The sequence below is a fragment of the Scyliorhinus canicula genome, chromosome 16 (genome assembly GCF_902713615.1).
Source record: "Scyliorhinus canicula chromosome 16, sScyCan1.1, whole genome shotgun sequence".
Lineage (NCBI taxonomy): Eukaryota > Metazoa > Chordata > Chondrichthyes > Carcharhiniformes > Scyliorhinidae > Scyliorhinus > Scyliorhinus canicula.
Genome location: NC_052161.1, coordinates 112,024,278 through 112,047,356, shown reverse-complemented (window position 1 = coordinate 112,047,356; position 23,079 = coordinate 112,024,278). Strand labels below are relative to the sequence as shown.

Below are 23,079 nucleotides of genomic sequence, written 5' to 3'. Positions count from 1 at the left end.
ATAGTTGCCAATATCACTCCATGTATATATGTTCGTTATCTACCCGTTGTAAGATCAATGCTGTATATAGTTGCCAATATAACTCCGTGTATATATATTCACTATCCACCATTGTAAGCGCAGTTGCACTATCCGACCACCAGGGGGAGTCGCTCTGGGAGTACGCGAGAGTTTGTACTGGGCTCCTCCCTTGGCTCCGCCCAGGACTCCTCCCCCTGGGACCGATGTATAAAGATCAGTGCCTTAGAGCCAGCCTGCCAGTTCATCTGAAGTTCAATGATGAATAGGCTGGCTCTGTTGTAAGTGTATTAAAGCCTCCGTTCAGATCCAACTACACGTGTTCGCTGATTTGATGGTTCCATCAAGGAAGTAGGGAGTTTTTTTGAGGAAGGAGGGATGACATTGTTTTGAAACGCTGGGGGACAAAAAGGAACAATTTACAATGTCAGCTAGGGTGGGTTAGGAAGGGAAGCTGAGTGGACAGTTCTCAACGTGTGAAAGTGTAAAAGGTGGGCAAGCTATTCAGCTTATTGAGTCCATTCCCCCATCAAGGTATTGTGGCGGCTTAAACTGATCTCAATTTCATGAAGGAGGTGATAAAAATACCCTGGGACGTCGTTTTACTGCCCCTCCCACTGGTGGGATATTCCAGTCCTGCCAAAAGTCGGTCAATGGACTTGTGAACGTCTCTCCGCATTTTCCGGTCCTGTCCCTGGGGCTGGAGAATTTGGTCCCTAGAAAATGTCTAAGGAAGTCCAATCTGTGAACTTTGTTCCGATGATGTTAGAATGCCCTGAACAATGTGCCCATTGGGGCAACATCAACTATTCAATCACCTCTGCTCTTGTTTGTCCTTACATCCCTCAGTCCTATTTTGAGTCAGAAAACAATCCAAGACTGCTGTCACGGTGTTCAGAATGGATGAATGACCTGTCAGTGAAACTGTTACTAAGGCTATGGGAGCTGGCGTACCCGGGGCTGTTTCTCTCCTGGTTAAATCGTGCTGGTTCAACAACGGTAACGTGCATTTATTCTGCACCTTGAATGCAGGAAAATACCCCAAAGCACTTTGCAGAGGAGAGAAGGAATTAGCGCCAAGCACTGCTGAGAAGATTAGGCAAAGGGGGCTGAAGAACTGGTGGGAATTGGATACTGAGATGATTTTTTTTTACAGTGGAGGGGATAACAGAATGCTCGGCCAGCGAGAGTGGGACAGAAGTAAGGTGGGGGTGTACCGGAACCAAGAGTCACTGTGGGACTACAAGAAAGGCCGGAAAAGAGGAATTTGGAGGTGAGGAGGATCATTTTAAATCCCGTGTTCCAGCGGACAGGAAGTTGTTGTAGTTCAGTAAAGGATGCGAATGAGGGGAAAATGGAATTTGATGCAAGGCAAGATGCAGATATGACTCCAGCTGGTGTCACTCATTGGCAAGTGAGTTCCTTGATTTACACAACACAGGCAGGTTCTCACTGCTAAACCTTCCTAACTCATCCGAAAACTGTGAGGATTTACCCAGGTGTCCTCCTGATTGGCTGCTACAACTTCAGCGGAAGATTGGTGGCGGAATCCTGTTTCTGCGATGGGACTGGCGACCTTCTGCATACGCTAATGGTGAATATCCGAAGTGGCTGGCGGGCGGGTTGGGGGGGGGGGGGGGGGGGGGGGCGTGTACACACATACACAGGAATAAAGACATTCTGGCTGTCTGCTATTCTGAATTGGGTCCAGCATAAACCCCAGATAAGGTTCTGCAGATTCCCAGAACCCACAGTATCTTGCTTTGGTCTCTGTGCTGACGCTTAATTGACGTGTTGCCCATAAAAGTTCACACAGGATTCATTCCAACTGGCTACTGAGGACGCCTACTTCTCACATTTACTACTTCATCAATTGATGCCAACAGACACAACTAATCCCGACTTGTGAACCAGATTCCAGAGAATTACGTTTTAAGACACTGTAAAACACAAGCTATAAAATGGAGTTGTTAGATTACATCATTATTCAATACTGGATATGTGGTGCAGTACAAGGCTAGAGCTTAGTTAAATGTCCATCACATCATTAAACATTTGTTTGTGGAACGCAGTGGAGAAGAATTGCAATGATTGCTGCAGAAAAAGAGGCAATAATTCCTCTTTCCACTGAAAGTGCGTATTACAAATCAATGTTCTGAATCCTGTGCACACACAACACGAAAAATACCACCTCCCTCACCCGCTCCCAATCACCCCCCCCCTCTCCCCATCACTCTCTCTTCCCCCCCACCTCCATCCCACCTCCCACGCCCACTCCAAGGGTTCTACCGAGGGAAGGTGGTCAGTTCAATCATTGGCCAGTCCTGTGCTGCTCCATCTCAATTCAGATGATGGTTGGGGACACTAGAATTAGCCCCAGCATGCGTGGCTTGGGGATGAATTGTATCACGGGCGTCGGGAGCCCAATGTTGGAACCATTTTGGGAAATGCCCTCCCCCCACCCCATCCCTCATGTGTTTCCGCAGGGCGAACTAATTACTCAGCCACTTCTGTGTCTGCCATTCGATTCTAGGCAGCAGATGGCAAACCGACATGGGAGTCTATCGGAGGGGCTGAAGAGAAGGTCAGCTGCATCCACCACTGGAAAAGGTGGGAACTGCTCAGGCAGAGAGTCCAAGCGTGCACCTGTACATTCTGACCGGATTTACTGGCAATGCTGCAAATGAGGATCAACAACAATAGATTTTAGATGACCTTTACTGAGCTGGGAGGAACAAGAGTGGTCCTCTGGGAACTCCCCCTTACACCCCCCCCCCAAAAATAACTGGCCTACTACCGTCCAGACCTCTTCCCCTCTGCAGTCACAAACCCCAGCAGGTTTTATCTTTCTGTTTGCTGAGCGACTTTGGCCTACCTGATACTGTGCTAGCTGGAATCAAGTGAGCTGCACTGGGACGCCATTTTGAGTCCTGACCTTTTTTGTTGCCACAACCAGTGGACAACACGATACTATTATTTGGTATTCAAACAAAAACAATTGGATAGTGATCCCGAAAATCTGGGTGACATATCACTTCCCGACGATGCTGAGGCAAATTGTGGCACTTTAACCGCTGCCCCCAGGAATGATGAAACAGTTCAGTATGGGCCATGGCACACTTCAGACCTCATAGTCTTTGCGTCATAGGCGGTGGGAGCTGTGGCTTAGTGGCAGCATTCTTGCCTCAGAGACAGAAGATTGCGAGTTCAAGCTCCACTCCAGAGACTTGAGTGTGTGGATGGGGCAAACACTCATCTGGGGAAGCACTGTGCTGTCGGAGGTGCCATCTTTTGGGTGGGACGTTAAAATATTCGAAGAAGTGGCAGCACAGTGGCGCAGTGGGTTAGCACTGTGGCCTCACGGCGCCGAGGTCCCAGGTTCAAGGTGATTCTCATAAATTATCCTGCAACCTGTTTTTATTAAAGCGTCAATTTCTCAGACTTACCCAGTATCACCTCGGACTGCATTGGCATTGACAGGGCCGGGTGCTTCACTTCACAGCTGAACAAGGCATTATTATCCAGGTCAGGGTTCAATGTCCAGGTGATCATGGCCCGAACTTCAACAGTCCCATCGCTGACGGGGATCTGCGTGTGCCGGAACAGATACTCTGGATCGCTGGGATAAATCCACCTGGGGAACTCCCGGCTGATGACTGTCTCTGGAATCCTTTCCGCTTCAGTCGTTGCCGAGACAGCGCTGTCAGTGATGCTCTGCGACGGCCTCTCCGTGAAGAGCCTGCCTCCACCTTCAAAATCCAACAGGGACAAAGATTTGTGCATCTTCGTGTCATCCATATCCCGGCTGATAAGGTTCTGAGGGACTCGGGTTTTCCTCATGCCCGCATCCGAAGATGTCTGAGACACGTGGAGGACTTCAACCAGTTCACCGTCCCGCTTGAAGTACACCTGTTGGGAACACACAGAAATGTAATACCTTCAGGAAACAGATAAGGCATGGCCTTACACTGGGAGGTTTCAGGACCAACAAGCTTTTGATGAATCAAACCAACTAGCCCACCGTCTTACCACATTTCCAGACCCCTCTAAATCTTTATCTGCCATGTAAAATGGGAAATTGGCGTAATGTTCATGGCAAGGGTTAAAAGAAAAGAAGGAAGCCTGTGGAGGGAGCTAACTGGTCTCTCTGTACATCGTGCCGTGGGCCTTGTTGTGCTTCAGTGAGGCTCAGTTACAAAATATCTCAAAAGTATCTAAGGTAGTGATGAATCCTCAAAATCGTGGAGCTGCAGGCGTAGGTAAAAATCAGACAAATCAGACAATAAAATCTCTGATGGAAAGCAAGACCATTAGCACTGTCACAGTGGGAGGCACAGTGATATTGTTGCTGGAATAGTAATCCCGAGACCCAGAGTCATGCTGGGGGGGGGGACCCGCATTCGAATCCCGCCATGGCAGATGGTGAAATTTGAATTAAATAAAAATCTGGAATTAAAAGACTGGAATTTATGCCATTGTTGTAAAAACCCATCTGGTTCACTAATGCCCTTTAGGGGAGGAAATCTGTCGTCCTTACCCGGTCTGGCCTATATGTGACTCCAGACCCACAGCGATGTGGTTGATTTTTAAATGCCCTCAGGGATGGGCAATAAATGCCTACCCAGCCAGCGATGCCCGCACCCCATGAAAGAATTTTCAAAAATGTTGGAGACAGAAGAAATTCTGTCAGTCGAGCTTCCCCATCCTTTTTGGAGAAAGGGGGGAAGCTGAATCAGCCTATTTATGGCTTGATGCTATCGGAATATTGACAATTCCGAAAAACAAATGTGGTTGTTAAAGCAATGTGTGAACTCTTCCGCCGATTCATCTGTTAAGGGGCAGGAATACTTCAGAAGTTTGTGAAGGCGTAGCGCACAGCAAGGGTAGAACCTTTAGTGTGGTACAACATGAAACAGTCTGATGTCATTCTCTCTTTGTGGTTCATATCTGAGTGTAACTGAGGTCCTGTTCAGCATATTAATAATGGTGAGGGCCATGCAATGGGGCAGTTATGAGCCACACTGACAATCATCCTGCTGTTATGGGCCAGGGTTTAAAAATTCCAAAGTATGTTATGGAGTTCACCTGATCTATAACTTTTTGCTGAATTGAAAAAAATGAAAAATGAATTTGGCTAGGATGAGCACAAGTGCTTCACTTGAGAGTTGATTCAACAGTCTTCCTGGACACTTTAATCAAAAACAAGTCTTATTCTAAGAATTTAGTTAACATTCGTATAAACACATACAGCAAGAATTTTTAGAATTGCCGGGGGCAGCATGAATCCTGCCCCCGCCGGCTGCCGAATTTTCCGGCGGCAGAGTTTTGGCAGGTGTAGGAATCGCGCTGCACCAGTCAGTAGCCGCTGCGGCCTCCCCGGCGATTCTCCGGCCCGCGATGGGAAATGTGGCCGCCCGTTTTCGGCGGGTCCCATCAGGGTAAATCACAACAGGTCCTTACCGGCGGGACCTGGCTCCACGGGCGGCCTGCAGAGTCCTCGGGTGGCGCGGGGGGGGGGGGGGGGGGGGGGGGGGGGGGGGGATCTGGCCCTGCGGGGTGCCCAACGGTGGCCTGGCCCGCAATCAGGGCCCAAGGATCCGCGGGCGGGCCTGTGCCATGGGGGCATTCTTTCCCTCCGCACCAGCCGCTGTCAACCTCCGCCATGGTACAGAGAAGAACCTCCCTGCGCATGCGCTGGCATGACGCCAGTACACGCTGGCGCTCCAGCACATGTGCCAACTCACGCCGGCCAGCGGAGTCCCTTTGGCACCGGTTGGCATGGTGCCAAGACCTTCCGCGCAGGCTGGTGCAGCACCAAACACTGCGGTGCCGGCCTTGCCCCTGAAGGTGCGGAGGATTCCACACCTTCAGTGCAGCCCGACGCTGGAGTGGTTCACGCCACTCCTCAGCGATGGAGTGGTCCACCCACGCTGGTTCGCGGAGAATCCCACCCAAAGGCCCTCACAGCTATAGTAATCTATGATTACTTTCATGAATTCTCCCTTAACTGTTCCAATTCAAAAACAAAATCCCAGAAACCAAAAACCCTTTTTTAAGGGCGTGGCCCAGCACTCTGCATTCTCACTTGAATAAGACTGGCTTTCCCTGAGATTCTGACCCCGTCTCACCAGCAGGTTTAAACCCTTCCGGAAAGCAAGCTATATCTTTTAAGTTACCAAAGCAGCAGGTAGCTATAATCAATGTTTTTTTTCTTGGAACAAATCTTTAAAAGTGAAAATAGAGAAACAAGCCAAAACATTTCTCTCTCTGAGTCCCCAGCAGCCAAATGTGAAAGCGACACCAAAAAACAGCTCACAGAGCCACAGCGCCGCTCCACCCACACAATGACATCACTGAAGCCATGTGATAAGACAAAAACCTTTCTTAAAGGGACACTCACATGACACTGCCATAAGAGTCACACTTGGGCATCTACTGTCCAGTTCCCCCTGTACCAATGGCAGAGTCAATGGATTAATTCTGAGCCTGGTATTTCTGAACAATGTATCGGGGAAAAGATGAAGAGAGCGGGGGAGAGGAATGAAAACGAGATAAAATTGCTGTCCCTCCTCTCCTCCTGCAGACATACCGTGGGAGCTGGCTTCCCTCCAGAAACGATGCAGACCAGCGTGAAGTTCTGAGCCTCGTAGCGGCTGAAAGCTGCCGGTGCGTCTGCTGCGATGACTGAGATTGAGGAAGGGGGTGCTGGAGGAGAAAAACATTTGAGTTTCAGCACATTTAACCATATTACAGCGGAGCCAGAAGGAATGTCAAGCAAGACTAAAATGGCGATTGGCAGAATGCAATTAGTTAAGATACCTTCCATAACCTAGAATTTTCTATCCATAATTGTAGTTCTTGCAGCACTTTACTGGGTTTAAAATTCATTGCCCAAGTAATAGGATTTCTTTCAAAAATGGGTGAACTTTATAGACACATGGCAAATTATTTGGCCTCAATGGTGGCCTCCAATGTTGACCTTTCATTTCACTATCAACTGAATATGTTATCTCTTGTCTCTATTAACTCACATTCTTCTGTGGGTTGATGGAGTGAATTGTTTTGGTCTGCTTATTTGTAAAAGGATATCAGTGTTTTAGAATCAGTACAGAGAAAGTTCTATCAATTCATTCCTGGAATGAGAGGGAATTTCCGGAATCCTACAAAGAAAGGCTGAGCAGTTTGGACCTCTTCCCATTGAGAAAGCAATCTTATTGAAACATCTAAAATCCCGAGGGGACTTGGCAGGGTGGATTCTGGGAGGATTTTTCCACTTGTGGATAAGATGAGAATGAGGAAACACAATTTGAGAACACGCTACCTTTTAAGACTGATGGAGTCGATTTTCTCTCAGAGAGTGATTAGTATTTGGAATTCCCAGAAAACAGGTTTAGTCATTGAATTTGTTCATGGCTGACACAGATTTTTGATAGACAGAGAATCAAGGATCATGGGAAAGGGGGGTTGGGAGGGGGTACAGACAGGAAAATGGAATTGAAACCACAGCCAGATCAGCCACGTTCTTGTCAAATGTTTCACAGCTGGCCTGGAACTGTGCTGCTGGTCGGGGAGTTTCTGGGAGGGCTTGGGGAACTGGTGGGAGTTGGCCAGGGATAGTCCAGTGGGGCCGATCAGATCCGCGCATAGCTGGTGCCATGTTGTACGGTGCGACCGTCACAGGTCATCGCCGTGCGCATGCGCGGCCACGGACCCGGCCATTCTCCGCCCGTTTTTGGCATGGGAGCCGGGAGTTTTACCCGGCGCCCACGCTAGCCCCTCACCGGTCTCGGAATTGGTGAGGGTTTTACACCGATTTTGCCATTGTAAAACGTCAAATTTCCCACACCAGCGTCAACACTTAGCCGCAGAAAATGAGAACCCAGCCCAAAATGTTTTCCTTCTGGAATTATAAGTCTAATGATGGCCATGAAACCTTGTCGATTGTTGGAAAAACCTATCTGGTTCACGAATGTCCTTTAGGGAGGTGTTGTTTATTCAAGTAACACAGCTTGCTGGTGGAATGTCACGTGATCTATAGTGACATCAGCACAATGTTTGAGTGGGCTTTTGGTTCGCTATCTTGCTAAGAGCAACATCTCTAAATAAACCCTGCACTGTGTTTTTGACGAACGTAGAGTGTGGCAACTTTTACTTCTTTTCTCATTGCAGCTAAGTAAAGAAATATAACAGGGAAGGAAATCTGCCATCCTTACCTGGTCTGGCCTACATATGACTCCAGATCCACAGCGATGTGGTTGTCTCTCAAATGCCCTCTGAAATTGGGGGGGCAGTTAAAGATGGGCAGTAAATGCTGGCCCACGTCTCGCAAATGAATAAAGGGGTAAAGAAATCTTTTTGACTCCCTTGTTAGTCAAGAGTGTATCTACCTCTGCCTTATAAATATTCATTGACCCTGCCTCCTCCGCTCTCCGGAAAGAGAGTTCCAAAGATTTACAATTATCTGAGAGAAAACATTTCTCCTCATCTCTGTCATAAATGGGAGACACAGTTTTATACTCTGTCCCTGGTAAAAACATCTTTCACATTGTTACTATTCTTTTGGAGATCTATAGTGTTCAAACACGGATGAGTCAAAGACAAATTATATTCCATAAGTGCTCAAATGTGATACATACGATGTGAATTGTGTAACCACAGGGAATTCATTAGTGTTCTCGCAGCTGACGCTCTGTGTCCACACACACTCCTACAAAGTGCCACCGTGTTGCTTGGGGGGTGATAATTGGAGACATGACCAATCCTTCTTTTCTTAATCTAGAGTACCCAATTATTTTTTTTCCAATTACGGGCCATTTAGTGTGTCCAGTCCACCTACCCTGCACATCTTTGGGTTGTGGGGGTGAGACCCACACAGACATGGGAAGAATGTGCAAACTTCACATGGACAGTAACCCGGGGCCAGGGTCGAACTCTGGTCCTCGGTGCCATGAGGCAGCAGTGCAGCATGGCCAATCCACCTAACCTGCACAACTTTGGGCAGTGGGAGGAAACCGGAGCGCTGGGAGGCTGCCCTCGCAGACACGGGGAGAACAAGCAAACTCCACGCAGACAGTCGTCCCAGGCCGGAATTGAACCCGAGTCCCTGGTACCTTGAGGCAGCAGTGCTAACCACTGTGGTACCGTACTGCCCATCTGTGGGTGAACATCTATAGTTGTCAGTGCTCATACTCTGAGTGGGCTGATCCTGGCTCTTGATGGAGTCTTTCCTGGTCGAGGCGCTGCTCTTGCATCCACTGCGAGTGTTGCTGCATGTGTCTCTCCATGAGACAGGCCTGTCTCTCATGGTCAGAGACCATACGGCGGAGCCCCTGGACAATGTGGAGCTCTTGACAGCGATGGACTCCTCAATTCAGAGCCCAGGAGCTCCCAGTGCCTCAGGGAACTCCAGCAGATGTCTACACATCAGATTAGACAAATACTGTTCCCCAAAAGTGGACTCCTGAGACTCTATGTTCCTGCCCATGTTAGCATCATTGGGACATTCCTCCCACCTCTGAGGGGCGGTTCCATGTCCCAAGATGATTTTAACTCCACATTTATCATCTGCTACCAGTGACTCGCCAATAGACAGCTGCTCAGGGGTGCTGGCAATCTCCACGGCTATCTGTTTAACCGAGTCATCTGTTTTCAGCCAAGCTGACCAACCTCCAGTCTGGGCCAACACCTGAGCATTCTTTGCTCTTTTCGATTGCAATTTCAACACGAATTCATGCTTGCCTGGTATATATTGCACAATTCTCTTCACTGTGTCCGGAATCACGGTGCTCAGTCACATGTTCTATGCACACCTGCAGCACCTACATCCAAGCCTGAGGGCTGAAGCAGAGGTATGTGCCAGGTGTCACACTGTATCAACAGCTGGTAGATGTGACCCTTCCCTCGGACCTCTGTGAGGCTGTGTCAAGCTATTTACCTTACCGGGACGCAGCAGGCCATTGACCCTTTTCCGGTACTGAACCCACGAACACTGACGGCCTCCTGCTGCACTCACCACAGCCGTAATTGTAATCCAGGTGGGTTATGCCGGCCAGCAGGGTACAGGGCTGAATCCGGGATCTCTTCCACCAAAACACGAAGGCCCTGATTAGAAAAGAATGGGCCAACTGGGCCCATTTCTCCTCCAACGCTTCCCCTATGTGACCTTCTATGAATAAAACTGTAAGATGTAAACAAACGGTTGTGAGCCCTTTAGCTTAGCGGCACTTAACCATTTTCACCATATCAGCAATGATGACCGTTACCGGTGAGGTGGAGAAATTGGTTTGTCACAATTGTTTGGTGCCATGTGTGTTGGGCTGTGTCTCCAAGGTGGAATGCTGTGCTCTACGATCACAGACAGCCATACTGGTTTACTCCCTCTGTCACCCTCTGTGACAGTGTGTAGATGTGAGGATCCTGGGCAAGGGTTAACTGTGTGGGTGCATCCTGATAGGTGGGTGACAAGAGGGCAAGTAGATGGGCTACTGACCATGGCACTGTTCACCATTCATCTTCTGAGTCTTGGCAGCAACTACTCTGTTGCAGAATATCTGTACCAGACGATGGCCAGACGATGGCTGTGTCTTGTGAATCCACTGCATGTTCTCAGTGCTTCAGGACAGTACACTGTGTATGGGCAGCAACAATGCGAGTTTTATTCCTCCAGGGAAAGCCCGTGATGGGCCTTCCGTTCCAGGATCAGATAACAACTGGAGAACACTTACAGACTTCCCACTCACCTGACAAGTTAGTGACGTCTCCTCTGAGGCGCACGCTCTTCACCGTGGATGAGCGACCTCTCAAATGGGCTTTTCTGAGGGCCTGCTTATTATACACACCTGAGTCACCCAACCAGGCCTACCTCCCACCGGGGTTAACCGCACCAACCAATATAGCCCGTGCTCCCTGGGACCGAAATTCTGACGCTCGGTCAGACACTTTTAGAAGTTGGATTCATGGAGCTGAGAACTGACCTGGTTGTGAACCCGATGCACCAATTGAAATCTAGGCCCAAATGATTGTCGCTTATACTAGGTGATTGAAGAATCTGTTAGGACACTATCTTCTCAGTTAGGCCCATGGTTTGAATTCACCTCGATGAAGAGGAATACACATTTCCCAGCTAATATCATATACAAAACAGACCCCCCCCCCCCCCCCCCCCCCCCCCCACCCCCACCGCCCCTGCCCAGCAATAAAATCACAGCATACCACCTGCTCAAGATACAAATCTGGCTAACCTGATAGGTTAATGAGTAAAGGACGCCAAGCCATATAGCACAAGGCCATATGGATTGCAAGATCCAAGGTTAAAATCTGCTCGGTTATGCTCCCCGTACCCAGGACATCAGCTCAGGTGACTTCAATGAAATTCAAGCCTGACCTCTGCTTTATGACCTTGTTTCCTTGCAGGAAAGAGTGGACATTGGGCCCACAATGCCCTGCATGGCAAAATTTCATGGTGACACTTGAAGGATTGTTTCTTGGGAAAAGTGTTCGAAGGGGGAGCCGGTACCTCAGCCACAGTCAATGTATAGTGAAGAATAATGGAGGAAGAGGGCCGGATGATTAGTCTGCATCGTGTTTTCTTACCAGTGAGCTCATTCATTAAAGCGGAAGTAATTTGTAGCTGGAACAGCATAACTGAGACATCAGAATCCAGGTTTTATAATTGTATAGGAGAAAAAAAGAGATAAAGAAAGGGTAATGTGTGTCACATCCAATTATTGTTTTGCTATACTGACCTCCATTAATATGTGGTGTGTGGGTTAGGTTCATCATACTAATGGATGCCCTGCAGTGCAATGGTAATTTGTTGTGACAATGATCCAGACACAGCCCTTTTGTGGTTATTATAATCGGCCAAACTTTTCTGCTGCCTCACGAATGTGATGTTACTTATGCCATTAACAGGAGAAGGGATTATCTGCTCCAGTTGGCGGTTACACAACGTGACAGCGTGACGGGGTGGCGGGATTGAGACTGGCCGCTGAGACCTGGACCCCGTCACACATCTCTCAGGAGAGGCACTGCGTGGTGCCCTACCCTTCGGGTACTGAGAGAAAATGGCCGGGTGGTCACTCGCTGGGGAAATGCTCATGTGACCGCCATCTGCCAGCCCTCTGGGGTGGGCGGCCCTCCCTCCCACCCACGCACCAGAGACTTTACACGATCTCAAGAACAGGGACACAGACGTTTCTGTGGAAAAGCTCCTCCCTGATCTTCAAATGGTACCGACTCAAACGGGGCAACAGTACCACACTTAACACCACCTAACCTGAGTGACTAATTATTAAATTTGTTCTCTCAGAATGGAATCCAACACTGACAGATTGTGATGGAGCCAACGAGAGCTGACAAGTGGTGTGAACCTGTTCTCAGTAGCTCAGCTCTCCTCTCTGCTACCGGACAATGTGTCTTCTTGACACGTCACTTGAAGATTGTGAGGGAACTATCCACCAGCCCTATAGTTTTAACAGAAGCTTTTCATTATTGCTGTTATCACAGACAACCTGAAGGAATCACAAATCTACTTTCTCATGGGCGGAAAAAAGGTATGTGCCTGTGTGCATGTACTTAGCCCTCGGACAGACTGAGTTAATTTGAATAGCCCAGCAGCAAGCTTTTGTGTTTTAAAATGCAAAAGGGTGGTTTATTTCTCACACACTTGCCCTGGAGGTTAATGGAAATGTGACGTCTTACTCACACGACTCACCCTCAAAATAACTGGATGCAGTTGAAGGTGAAACAGTGATTATAATAATGGAATTTAACTCAATCCCTGGGTGGGATTTTGCGGACCGCCAGCCGCGTCTTTCTCGGCTGCGCGTCGTTCGCTTGGGGTGGGATTCCATCTTCCCGCCGATTGTCAATGGGATTTCCCATTGTAATCGCCCCACTCCGTCGCAATACCCACTGCCGGGGATGTGCTGCCGCCGAGAAAATTGAATCGCAATTGACGCACTATCAATTACGACGAGACAAGAGTAGAGAATAATCAAGGCTTTATTAAGCAGAGATGTGTGCCCTCCTGCAGCTGCTACCAGAATGGAAACAGCTCGGTGAGCACACACATTTATGCTCCACCTACTGGGTGGAGCCAGCAGGCAGGGATCTACCCCCATACCTGTAGTACAGGAACCTTACCGTATTACCTCTCATGTATGTGATATATACAAACAGTGGTGACTACCACATTCACCCCCTGTTAAAAAAGAGTCCAGCGGGGGCGGTGGAAAAACTATTTACATGTATGTGAGCATTTTTAAAGTGTACAGTTTGGTGAATGTTCACAGATTTAGCCGGTCGGGTGCCTTGATCCTCCGTTGTGAGCGCCGCAGTCCCGGTGGCGATGCAGGCGTCGGCTTGGTCGCCTGTGACTCCGGGAGTGTGTAGACCTCATCTTCATCCCCGGGTGGTAGCAATGGGAGGATGGATCGGCCTGGAGCGGGCGCTGTGGTGAGGTGCGCTGGGAGGAGGATGGGTGGCGTTGAGGCAATTGGAGGGGGGGGGAACCAGCTGGTGCCAGGTCCCTGAGGGAGACTGTGTCTTGGCGGCCGTCGGGATGCGCCACGTAGGCGTACTGCGAGTTCGCATGCAGCAGCCTTTTGACCAACGGGTCCGCCTTGTGGAGCCACACGGCTTGCGGAGGAGGACGGGTCCTGGAGCTGCCAGCCACGTTGGGAGTGAAACCCCAGAGGTTGACTTCCTAGGGAAGGCAAGGAGACGTTCATGGGGGGTTTCATTAGTTGCAGTGCAAAGTAGTGATCGGATGGAGTAGAGCACGTCGGGGAGGACTTCCTGCCAGCGGGAGACCGGGAGATTTTTAGACCGTAGATTCAGCAGGATGACCTTCCAGACCATCCCGTTCTCCCTCTCCACCTGCCCGTTTCCCCAGGGGTTGTAGCTGGTCGTCCTGCTCGAGGCAATGCCCTTGCTGAGCAGGAACTGGTGCAGCTTGTTACTCATGAAGGAGGATCCCCGGTCGCTGTGGATGTAAGCGGGGAAACCGAACAGGGTGAAGATGCTATTGAGGGCTTTGATGACTGTGGTAGACGTCATATCGAGGCATGGGATGGCGAAGGGGAATCTGGAGTATTCATCGACCACGTTCAGGAAGTACGAGTTTCGGTCGGAGGAGGGAAGGGGCCCCTTAGAGTCCATGCTAAGACATTCAAAGGGGCGGAAGGACTTCACCAGGTGTGCTGGGTCTGGCCGGTAGAAGTGCGGCTTGCACTCCGCGCAGACCTGGCAGTCTCTGGTGATAGCCCTAACGTCCTCGATGGAGTAGGGCAGATTGCGGGCCTTTACGAAGTGAAAGAACTGGGTGAGAGCCATCGTGTAGGGCCCAAAATCGGTCCACTTGTGCGCTGGCACATGTACCTCGGGATAGTGCATCGGGTGGCTCGTTAAGCTTTCCGGGGCAATGCAAAATCTTGGAATTTTAGGTGGAGAGCTCGATCCGCGACCTAAGATTTTTATCATTTTTGATCTTGCCCCGCTGCATATTATTGAACATGAAGGCAACCGACCGTTGGTCAGTGAGGAGAGTGAATCTCCTGCCGGCCAGGTAATGCCTCCAATGCCGCACAGCTTCTACAATGGCTTGGGCGTCCTTTTCAACAGAGGAGTGCCGAATGTCGGAGGCATGTAGGGTGCGGGAGAAGAATGCCACGGGCCTGCCTGTCTGGTCGAGGGTGGCGGCCAGAGCGACGTCTGATGCATCGCTCTCGACCTGAAAAGGGAGGGACTCGTCGAACACGTGTATCGTGGCCTTGGCAATGTCGGCCTTGATGCAGTTGAAGGCCTGGCGGGCCTCAGCCGTCAGGGCAAAAGCTGTGGACTGAATGAGTGGGCAGGCCTTGTCTGCATAGTTCGGGACCCACTGGGCATAACAGGAGAAAAACTCCAGGCATCGTTTCAGGGCCTTGGGGCAGTGGGGAAGTGGGAGTTCCATGAGGGGGATTGTAAGAAAAATATCGCACTTTAATCTAAGGTATTGACAACACACAATGATATAGTTGTTTGTGTAGGTGGATGAGAGAAGCACCTTTGTAATTCTTGCAGTGCCAATTGATAGTCAGTTTAATTCAGTTTGAGCATTTTCAAAAGTAAATGACATAGAATGTAGCTGCTCCTTCCCCACATAAAACATTTCTTTTTTCCCAGAGTCACCTGGCTTCGTCATTGCCTTTCCAACCAACATAAATTTACACAAAAGAATTTTCTCTGTATATGAGCGTTTTTACTATTTGCTTAGCCTTAGTGGTACATCAATCTCAGTTATTGCACTATATTTAACTTATTTTAAACCTGTACATTACGAACAGCTATAGACGGGCTCACAAGCCGGATCGTCTCTGAGAGCTTCTGTTAAGGATTCGGATTTCCAAATGTTGCGGAACCTCTTTGATGGGTTTTAAGATTCACCATTCAGCCCGGTTGGAAATTTCATGGCTGGTCTTGTTGATTTTGACTTCAAATAACCAAAAGAACTGTACAAGCACGGACGGCATGGTGGCGCAGTGGTTAGCATTGCTGCCTCACGGCGCCGAGGTCCCAGGTTCGATCCCGGCCCCGGGTCACTGTCCGTGTCCATGTGGAGTTTGCACATTCTCCCCATGTCTATGTGGATCTCACCCCCACAACCCAAAGATGAGCAGAGTAGGTAGATTGGCCACGCTAAATTGCCCCTTAATTGGAAAAAAAGAATTGGGCACTCTAAATTTTTTTGAAAACTGTACATGCCCTGCGTCCACAAGGCCAACCGGTGCCCCACACGAGATGAGGTTTGGAACAATGCGACTAGTGTAGAGTGAATCCAGAAATGTGTGCTTTGTAGTTGGGTTAATGTTGGCTGACTCACTGCAGTGAAATGGCTGTTAAACCATTGGCAAAATGTGCAAGTGCCTTGAGCAGAGATCAATTGGGATTGGACAGATTTCTTACACTGGAGTGATATAATAAACTGAGGGAAAAAGAGCCGGAAGCATGCCTATTTTCTCCCTCAGCTTTGCTGCCCCTTTCTTGGCTCCTTTACTCGAAAATGTTGACTCTAGTAGCGTGAGCAATGTGGCAGAGCACCCTCCAGGCTTTGGAGGCACTCTTCTAATGAGCGGCCTCAGAGTGGAAATGCTGTGGGGCAGCCTTCATAGACTGGTTCTGACAATGGCACGTGGATTGCCCCTGCCACCTTGGGCCCAGCCCGTTCACTGTTTCCTCTCTGTGATGAAATGGGATGAGTCGACCCCAGACCAGTAAGCACTTTCATTGAGGCTAATTCACTCATGTTCAAAGGCCACTGAAGCCCCTTTGAGTTCCTGGCACATCAGCAGCACCATTGTTGCTGCATTGAAAAGGCTCGACGCGCAGCGGACCAGCGAACATTGTGCCTCAGGATTACGCCCTCACATCGATTTCAACTGTACTGATATTAGAGTCATTTTTGACATTCCTGTCCGGAACGCAATGGTTTCAAATGTACCCCAGAATTCACAGGATAGGATTTTCCCGCCCTTCCCTTCGGCAGGATCCCTTTGGTCCTGCTGAAGGTGACCCCCTTCCCACGGTGTGTTTCCGGCAGCGGAGGCAGCTCAACATTGGCCTCCAGTGGGATCTTCCAGTCCTGCCGGAGGCGCCATGACGAGCTGCCTCTGCCAACTTTGGGGGGGTCCAGATAATCCCACCCATGATGTCATTACCTGCATGGGAGTATATATCTTTTCATAAGACCACATTTTAAGCAATTTTTAAAACTGGAACTTAATGTGGCTCCTCAGAGATACCAGACAGATTTTATGGATTAAAACTCTTTTGTCGGCATGACACAGCAGAAAAAGATACCTTTTCTGATATTGACTCACAGAGGTATCGGCTATGAGATAAACAAAATTCCCATCGACACATGACAGTGTAAATATGCAAATTTGCCTCGTCACATCTAAAGGGTTTGGCCACTGAAAAAGAAACACATGCGGGATAAGACTTCAGACTTTTATTACCAGAATCACTTATTTGAGACCATGGGCGGGATTACGGGATTACGATGCCGTCGTAAATGCCGTCACGTTTTACGACGGCGTCAACAGGCCCCCAGGAGCAGCGTTCCTGAGCCCTATAGGAGGCCAGCACGGCACTGGAGCGACCCACGCCGCTCCAGCTGCCGATACCGGCGTCAAATGGGCACCGTGGGTCTGCGCATGTGCGCTGCGACCAGCGTGAATTTGTGCATGCGTGGTAGCTCCCTTCTTCGCGCCGGCATCGCCGCATCATGGAGTGGGGCTACAGGGCAGAGCAAAAGAGGCCCACACCACGAGAGGGCGGCCTGATCGTGGGCCAGGCCACAGTGGAGGCAATGACGAAGCCAGGTGACTCTGGGGGAAAAAGAAAGATGTTTTATGTGGGGAAGGAGCAGCTACATTCTATGTCATTTACCCTTGAAAATGCTCAAACTGAATTAAACTGACTATCAATTGGCACTGCAAGAATTACAAAGGTGCTTCTCTCATTCACCTACACAAACAACTATATCATTGTGTGTTGTCAATACCTTAGATTAAAGTGCGACATTTTTCTTACAATCTCAGGAGCATGAGAGGGGGTAGTTTCTGTGAGAAGGTCATCATGTTTCCATGGGAGGCTTAGCTCGGTGATTTTATTGGCCATGAAATCCTTCTCAAGAGGAGATTCGCTGAGGTGGGAGGGTTGGCTGCTGGTTTGTGGGGGGGGGGGGGGGGGGTGGATTCTCTGTCTGGTTCGCTGGCAGGAGGATTGTCTGGTCCCACCAGCAGTGTACCCCCCCCCCCCCCCCCCCCCCCCCCCCCCCGACTGCAGGCTTCCCAGCAGCGTACGTTGGTGCCAATGAGAATTCCCATCGATATCGGCAGGAACGGAGAATCCTGCCGCCAGCAAATGGAGCGCCGCCTACTGCTGCTGAGAGACACGTGGCTAAGAGGCTGGAGAATCCCACCCAATATATCTGTGGTCAACATAAAGGTTAACATAGAGGTATTTAGGCAAAAAAAGTAACTGCGGTGAGAATCAGAATTGTTACATAGATAGAACAGTACAGCACAGAACAGGCCCTTCGGCCCTCGATGTTGTGCCGAGCCATGATCACCCTTCTCAAACCCACGTATCCACCCTATACCCGTAACCCAACAACCCCCCCCCTTAACCTTACTTTTTAGGACACTACGGGCAATTTAGCATGGCCAATCCACCTAACCCGCACATCTTTGGACTGTGGGAGGAAACCGGAGCACCCGGAGGAAACCCACGCACACACGGGGAGGACGTGCAGACTCCGCACAGACAGTGACCCAGCTGGGGATCGAACCTGGGACCCTGGAGCTGTGAAGCATTTATGCTAACCACCATGCTACCGTGCTGCCCAAAAATGGGCATTAGTGAACGAGATGGATTGTTATTGTCATGATGCTAGCTTGATATTCCAGATTTATTAATTGAATTTAAATTCCATCTGCTGTGGTGGGATTTGAACCCATGTCCCCAGAGCATTAGCCTGAGCCTCTGGATTGCAGTCCAGTGACATTACCACCAAACCACTGTCTTCCTTTTTAATGTCATTGAATACATGTCATTGAAGCTCACAGAATACTCAGAGGCCTAGATGGAGTGGACGTAAAGAGGATATTCCACCAGTAGGAGAAACTAGAACCCGAGGGCACAACCTCAGTCTGAAGGGACAATCCTTTAAAACTGAAATGAGGAGGAATTTCTTCTTTTGTCCTCGTACACCGGTCACTGAAGGTAAGCATGCAGGTGCAGCAGGCGGTAAAGAAGGTAAATGGTATGTTGGCCTTCATTGCGAGAGGAGTCGAGTACAGGAGCAGGGGTGTCTTTCTGCAATTATACAGGGCCTTGATGAGGCCACACCTGGAATATTGTGTGCAGTTTTGGTCTCCTTATCTGAGGAAGGATGTTCTTGCTCTTGAGGGAGTGTAGCGAAGGATTACCAGACTGATCCTTGGGATGGCAGGACTGACGGAAGAGGAGAGATTGAGTCGATTAGGATTGTATTCGCTGGAGTTCAGAAGAATGAGGGGGATCTCATAGAAACTGATAAAATTCTAACAGGACTGGACAGGGTAGGTGCAGGAATGATGTTCCCAATGGTGTCGTTGTCCAGAACCAAGGATCATAGTCTGAGGATGCGGGGTAGACCATTTAGGACAGAGATGAGGAGAAATTCCTTCAACCAGAGAGTGGTGAGTCTGTGGAATTCGTTACCACAAAAAGTAATTGAGGCCAAAACATTGCATGTTTTCAAGAAGCTGTTAAGTCTAGCGCTTGGGCGAAGCGATCAAAGGATATTGGGGGAAAGCGGGATTAGGCTATTGAGTTGGATGATCAGCCATTATCATAATGAATGGCAGAGGAGCTTGAAGGGCTGAATGGCCTCCTCCTATTCCTATTTTCTATGTTTCTATGTATCTCCTTTATATGCAATCTATCGAACATGAAGTGTGGTCAATTAAACAATTAAAGCTCCTATTATGACTTCAGCACTGGGGAACATTAACTCTTTCCTAATACCCAAAGCCTGTCCACCATCTACAAGAAGTCAGGAATGTGATGGAATACTCTCCCCTTTCCTGGATGAGAGCAGCTCCAGCAACACTGAAGAAGCTCAACACCATCCAGGACAAAGCAGCCCGCTTGACTGGCACCCTTTCCACAAACATTCACTCCCTCTACCACCGATGCACAGTAGCAGCCGAGTGTACTATTTACAACATGCACCGCAGGAACTCACCAAGGTTCCTTAGACAACACCCTCCAAACCCACAACCAGAACCATCTAACAGACAAGAGCCGCAGATACTGGGAAACGCCACCACCTAATAGTTCAATGCCGCTGGGTCAGAATTCTGGAGCTCCTGCCCTAACAGTACTGTGGACAATTAGGGATGGGCAATAATTCCTGGCCTAGCCAGCAAAGCCGTCATCCCATAAAAATATTTTAAAAATCAAGAATTGACCAATTTTTCTTCAGAAAGTTACTGTTGAATCTGCTTCCAACCATCCTTTCAGACAGTGTTTCCAGATCATAACAACTTGGTGTATAAAAATAATGCTCGTGAGTGGGGAATGCTGGACCATGTATGGGGTATGTCGGCTTCACCTGGCTGTGGAAGGCTGCGTGGTGAGGTCCGGATACTCTGAGAGTCAATAGCTTGAGGAGTCTGAATGAAAAGGTTAACAGACAATCAGGGAAGGCTTCTTTAGCCTCAGGTCTGACGTGCAGCAAAATGCCAGCTGGCATTGCAAATGCTGCTGTAGCCTCTGTCGGACCATAAGGAGCGTGTGTGTATCTCACATCGATGCTCACACTGTAGCCCTGGGGAAGCTTTGGATGACAAAATACAGGAAGCTGTGAAGGATTGTTCCAACTCATTAGGAAAATGTTGCTGCTGGCTTTCATATTAACTTCTCTCATTAGCAGCAAGACTACAAACTACTCTACCTGAGGGACTGTAGTATCTCCTACTGTGTTCTGACAACGTGTGCATGTTGAGTGAACATGCCCTCTGCAGTATGATGTGAGATAGCATGCGTGGCTTGCGGTTGGCTCTCATGCTGGAGATAGCCCCATAGCAATAGCTTGCCCAGTACGATTATCAGTAGAACATACACACACATATATATATATATATTAGGAGCAGGAGTAAGCCACTCAAGCCTGCTCCGCCATTCAATGAGATCATGCCTGATCTGATTTCTCCACATTCCCACCTAACACCTATAACCTTTCACCCTCTCCCTTTACTTATGAAGAGCCTATCTACCTCTGGCACAGGTGAGGAATCCCAATCTGAACCTTGAATCGTAGGGGCAACCTCTTCAGGCTTGTATGAAGCTGGGAGGCAATGGGTGGCTTGTTTCCTCAGTGGTAGGCAAATTAAATCACTAGCCCCCTCAAACACCTCACCACCCCACCCCATCAGCAACCCCCTCGGGACTACAACATGTAGGACTCATAGATTAAAGCAAGAGGACAAAATGTTTAAATCCTTGATAAATTCATCTTATCCATTCACTTGGTGTTTCCTTCGGGGGGGAGTGGAGGGGCGGACGGGGGGGAAGAGGTGTTGGTGCTTCTTATCCTATCTAGCCAGCGGCCTCTATTAAGAGTTGCTGAATTTAATGCTGCCGCCTCTATCAATGACAATATTGTGGAGGATACAATTTGGGACTTTCTCAGGGCAGATGTGGACACACTAAAGATGTACTCAGTCAGCTCCCCGTTTTGAGCATGGACTTCATGGCATCATATTTTCAGCTGGTACGTGGTTTGCATAGAGGCATTGTGAACCGCAATTACAACACAACGAGCATTGAGGTGATTTTGGGAGACTGAATCTCCAGTCTGAAGTCCCTGTCGATGAGAATGCACGTAATGCTACCAAGCAGATTCTGAAGCTTGAAGTCTCATCACGCTGGTAGCCAAACTGCACAACGTTGCAATACATGCAACTGGTAAGGAATACACGTTCGTGTGAGCAACTCCAACGTACCTCAGCTCATTATTCCTTACCTTGTGACCAGTTTATTATCAATTCCCTGGGTTTACCCTGAATCTTCACAACTTCAAGTTTAAATAAGAGTCTTTCATGTGGAACTTTGTCAAAAGCCTTTTGGAAATTGAGATGTATCTCAACACATCATAAGGCTAATCACAGTATACGTGGGTGATCACTTGCTCAAAGGAGTCGAGAGGGTTGGCAAAGCAGCATCTCCCCTTTCCGAATTCATGTTGAGTACTGTTAAATAGTTTAATGTACAAATCATCTTCACATTTACTCCACTTAAACAATTCCATTAGTTTCCAAGAAATGGAAGTCAGTCTAATGGATTATTCATTGCCTGCATCCGTTTTGTCAGCCTTGTAAAACAAAATAGACACTACATTAACTTGTCTCCACACTAAACGTTTCATCCTGGGAGAGTAACATAGAGGCCAGAGAATGGAGGTTCTAATCCCGGGATGGCATTTTGAGAATGTGAATTCAGTGTTTAAAAATTTGGAACTCCAAAAAACCATGAACAGCAAGAGTCGCCATAGTCCCAGGTGACCCATAGGCTGCTTTCCCTTTGGCGAGGGAGAGCTGACTGGTGGTGGTTTAACCTGAGGTTCACCACACCTCAAGCGAGGGGCAAAGTTGAGAGGGCGGGCTTTCATGGCTAACGGAATTGAACCTGCGATTGCTGGCCTCGCTCCGCATCACAAACCAGCTGTCTAGCCAACTGAGCTAAACCGGCCCCCTTCCAGTAAAAGTAACTGTAAGATTATTATGAAAACCTAATGGGATCTTTAATATAATTTAGGGAAGGAAATCTGTTGTCCTTGTCCAGTGTGGCCTAAACATCACTGCAGCCACAGCTTTGAAACATAAGAACATAAGAAACTTCACTGATCTCTGTACAACTACAGGGGCGACTTGGCAGAGACAATAAGCTTGCTACACCCATATCCTGAGAGTGAACAAGAAACAAAACAGACTATTCCAATGAATTCCAACCCATTCCATGAGGGCTCTTCCCTGAAGGCAGTGCCTTGCCTCATTTGCCTGCTGATGCTTTCACCTGAACTGCTTTCCTGGCAGTTTCTGTCAGTGGTGTTTTGGCATTTCCTTCCCTTCCTGGCGATAGGGCAAGAAGACAGATCCCAAGTCTACCTCAGCTGGAAGAGAAATCGAACCCATACTGTTGGTACTTCGCAGAACCACATGCTAGCCATCTAAGCTAACCAGCCCCACATTCAAGTGGACCTGAGTTTTACGCTCGACACCGTGGGCGGGTTTCGAGGCAGGGTGGAGGGGAGCGTGAATTTGCATGGGACTGTATTCCCTTCCGAATCCCACCCACCCTGACCCAGGACACGATTTTCGGGTGGGGCTTCCCGTCTGCTCTTATCCCTATTGAGGCCCTGAAGTGACCACTTTTCCTGCCCAGCCTCAGTTTTCAGGCAGACGGGCACCGGATAGCTGAGGGCGGAAAATAGAAAAAAAATAATTGGCCTCGATCCCAGGTGGGAAT

The 23,079-nt window shown here is 48.8% G+C and overlaps 1 protein-coding gene across 1 annotated transcript in view; it reads right to left on the bottom strand.

Moving 5' to 3' along the window:
• igsf21a (immunoglobin superfamily, member 21a) overlaps window positions 1-23,079 on the bottom strand; it is a 337,456-nt gene that overhangs the window by 106,422 nt on the left and 207,955 nt on the right. The window contains exons 5-6 of the mRNA XM_038822152.1: window positions 6,608-6,723; window positions 3,465-3,927 (exon numbers count right to left, since the gene is read on the bottom strand). Of these exons, the coding sequence (XP_038678080.1) occupies window positions 3,465-3,927; window positions 6,608-6,723 (579 nt within the window). The remainder of the gene's footprint in view (window positions 1-3,464; window positions 3,928-6,607; window positions 6,724-23,079) is intronic.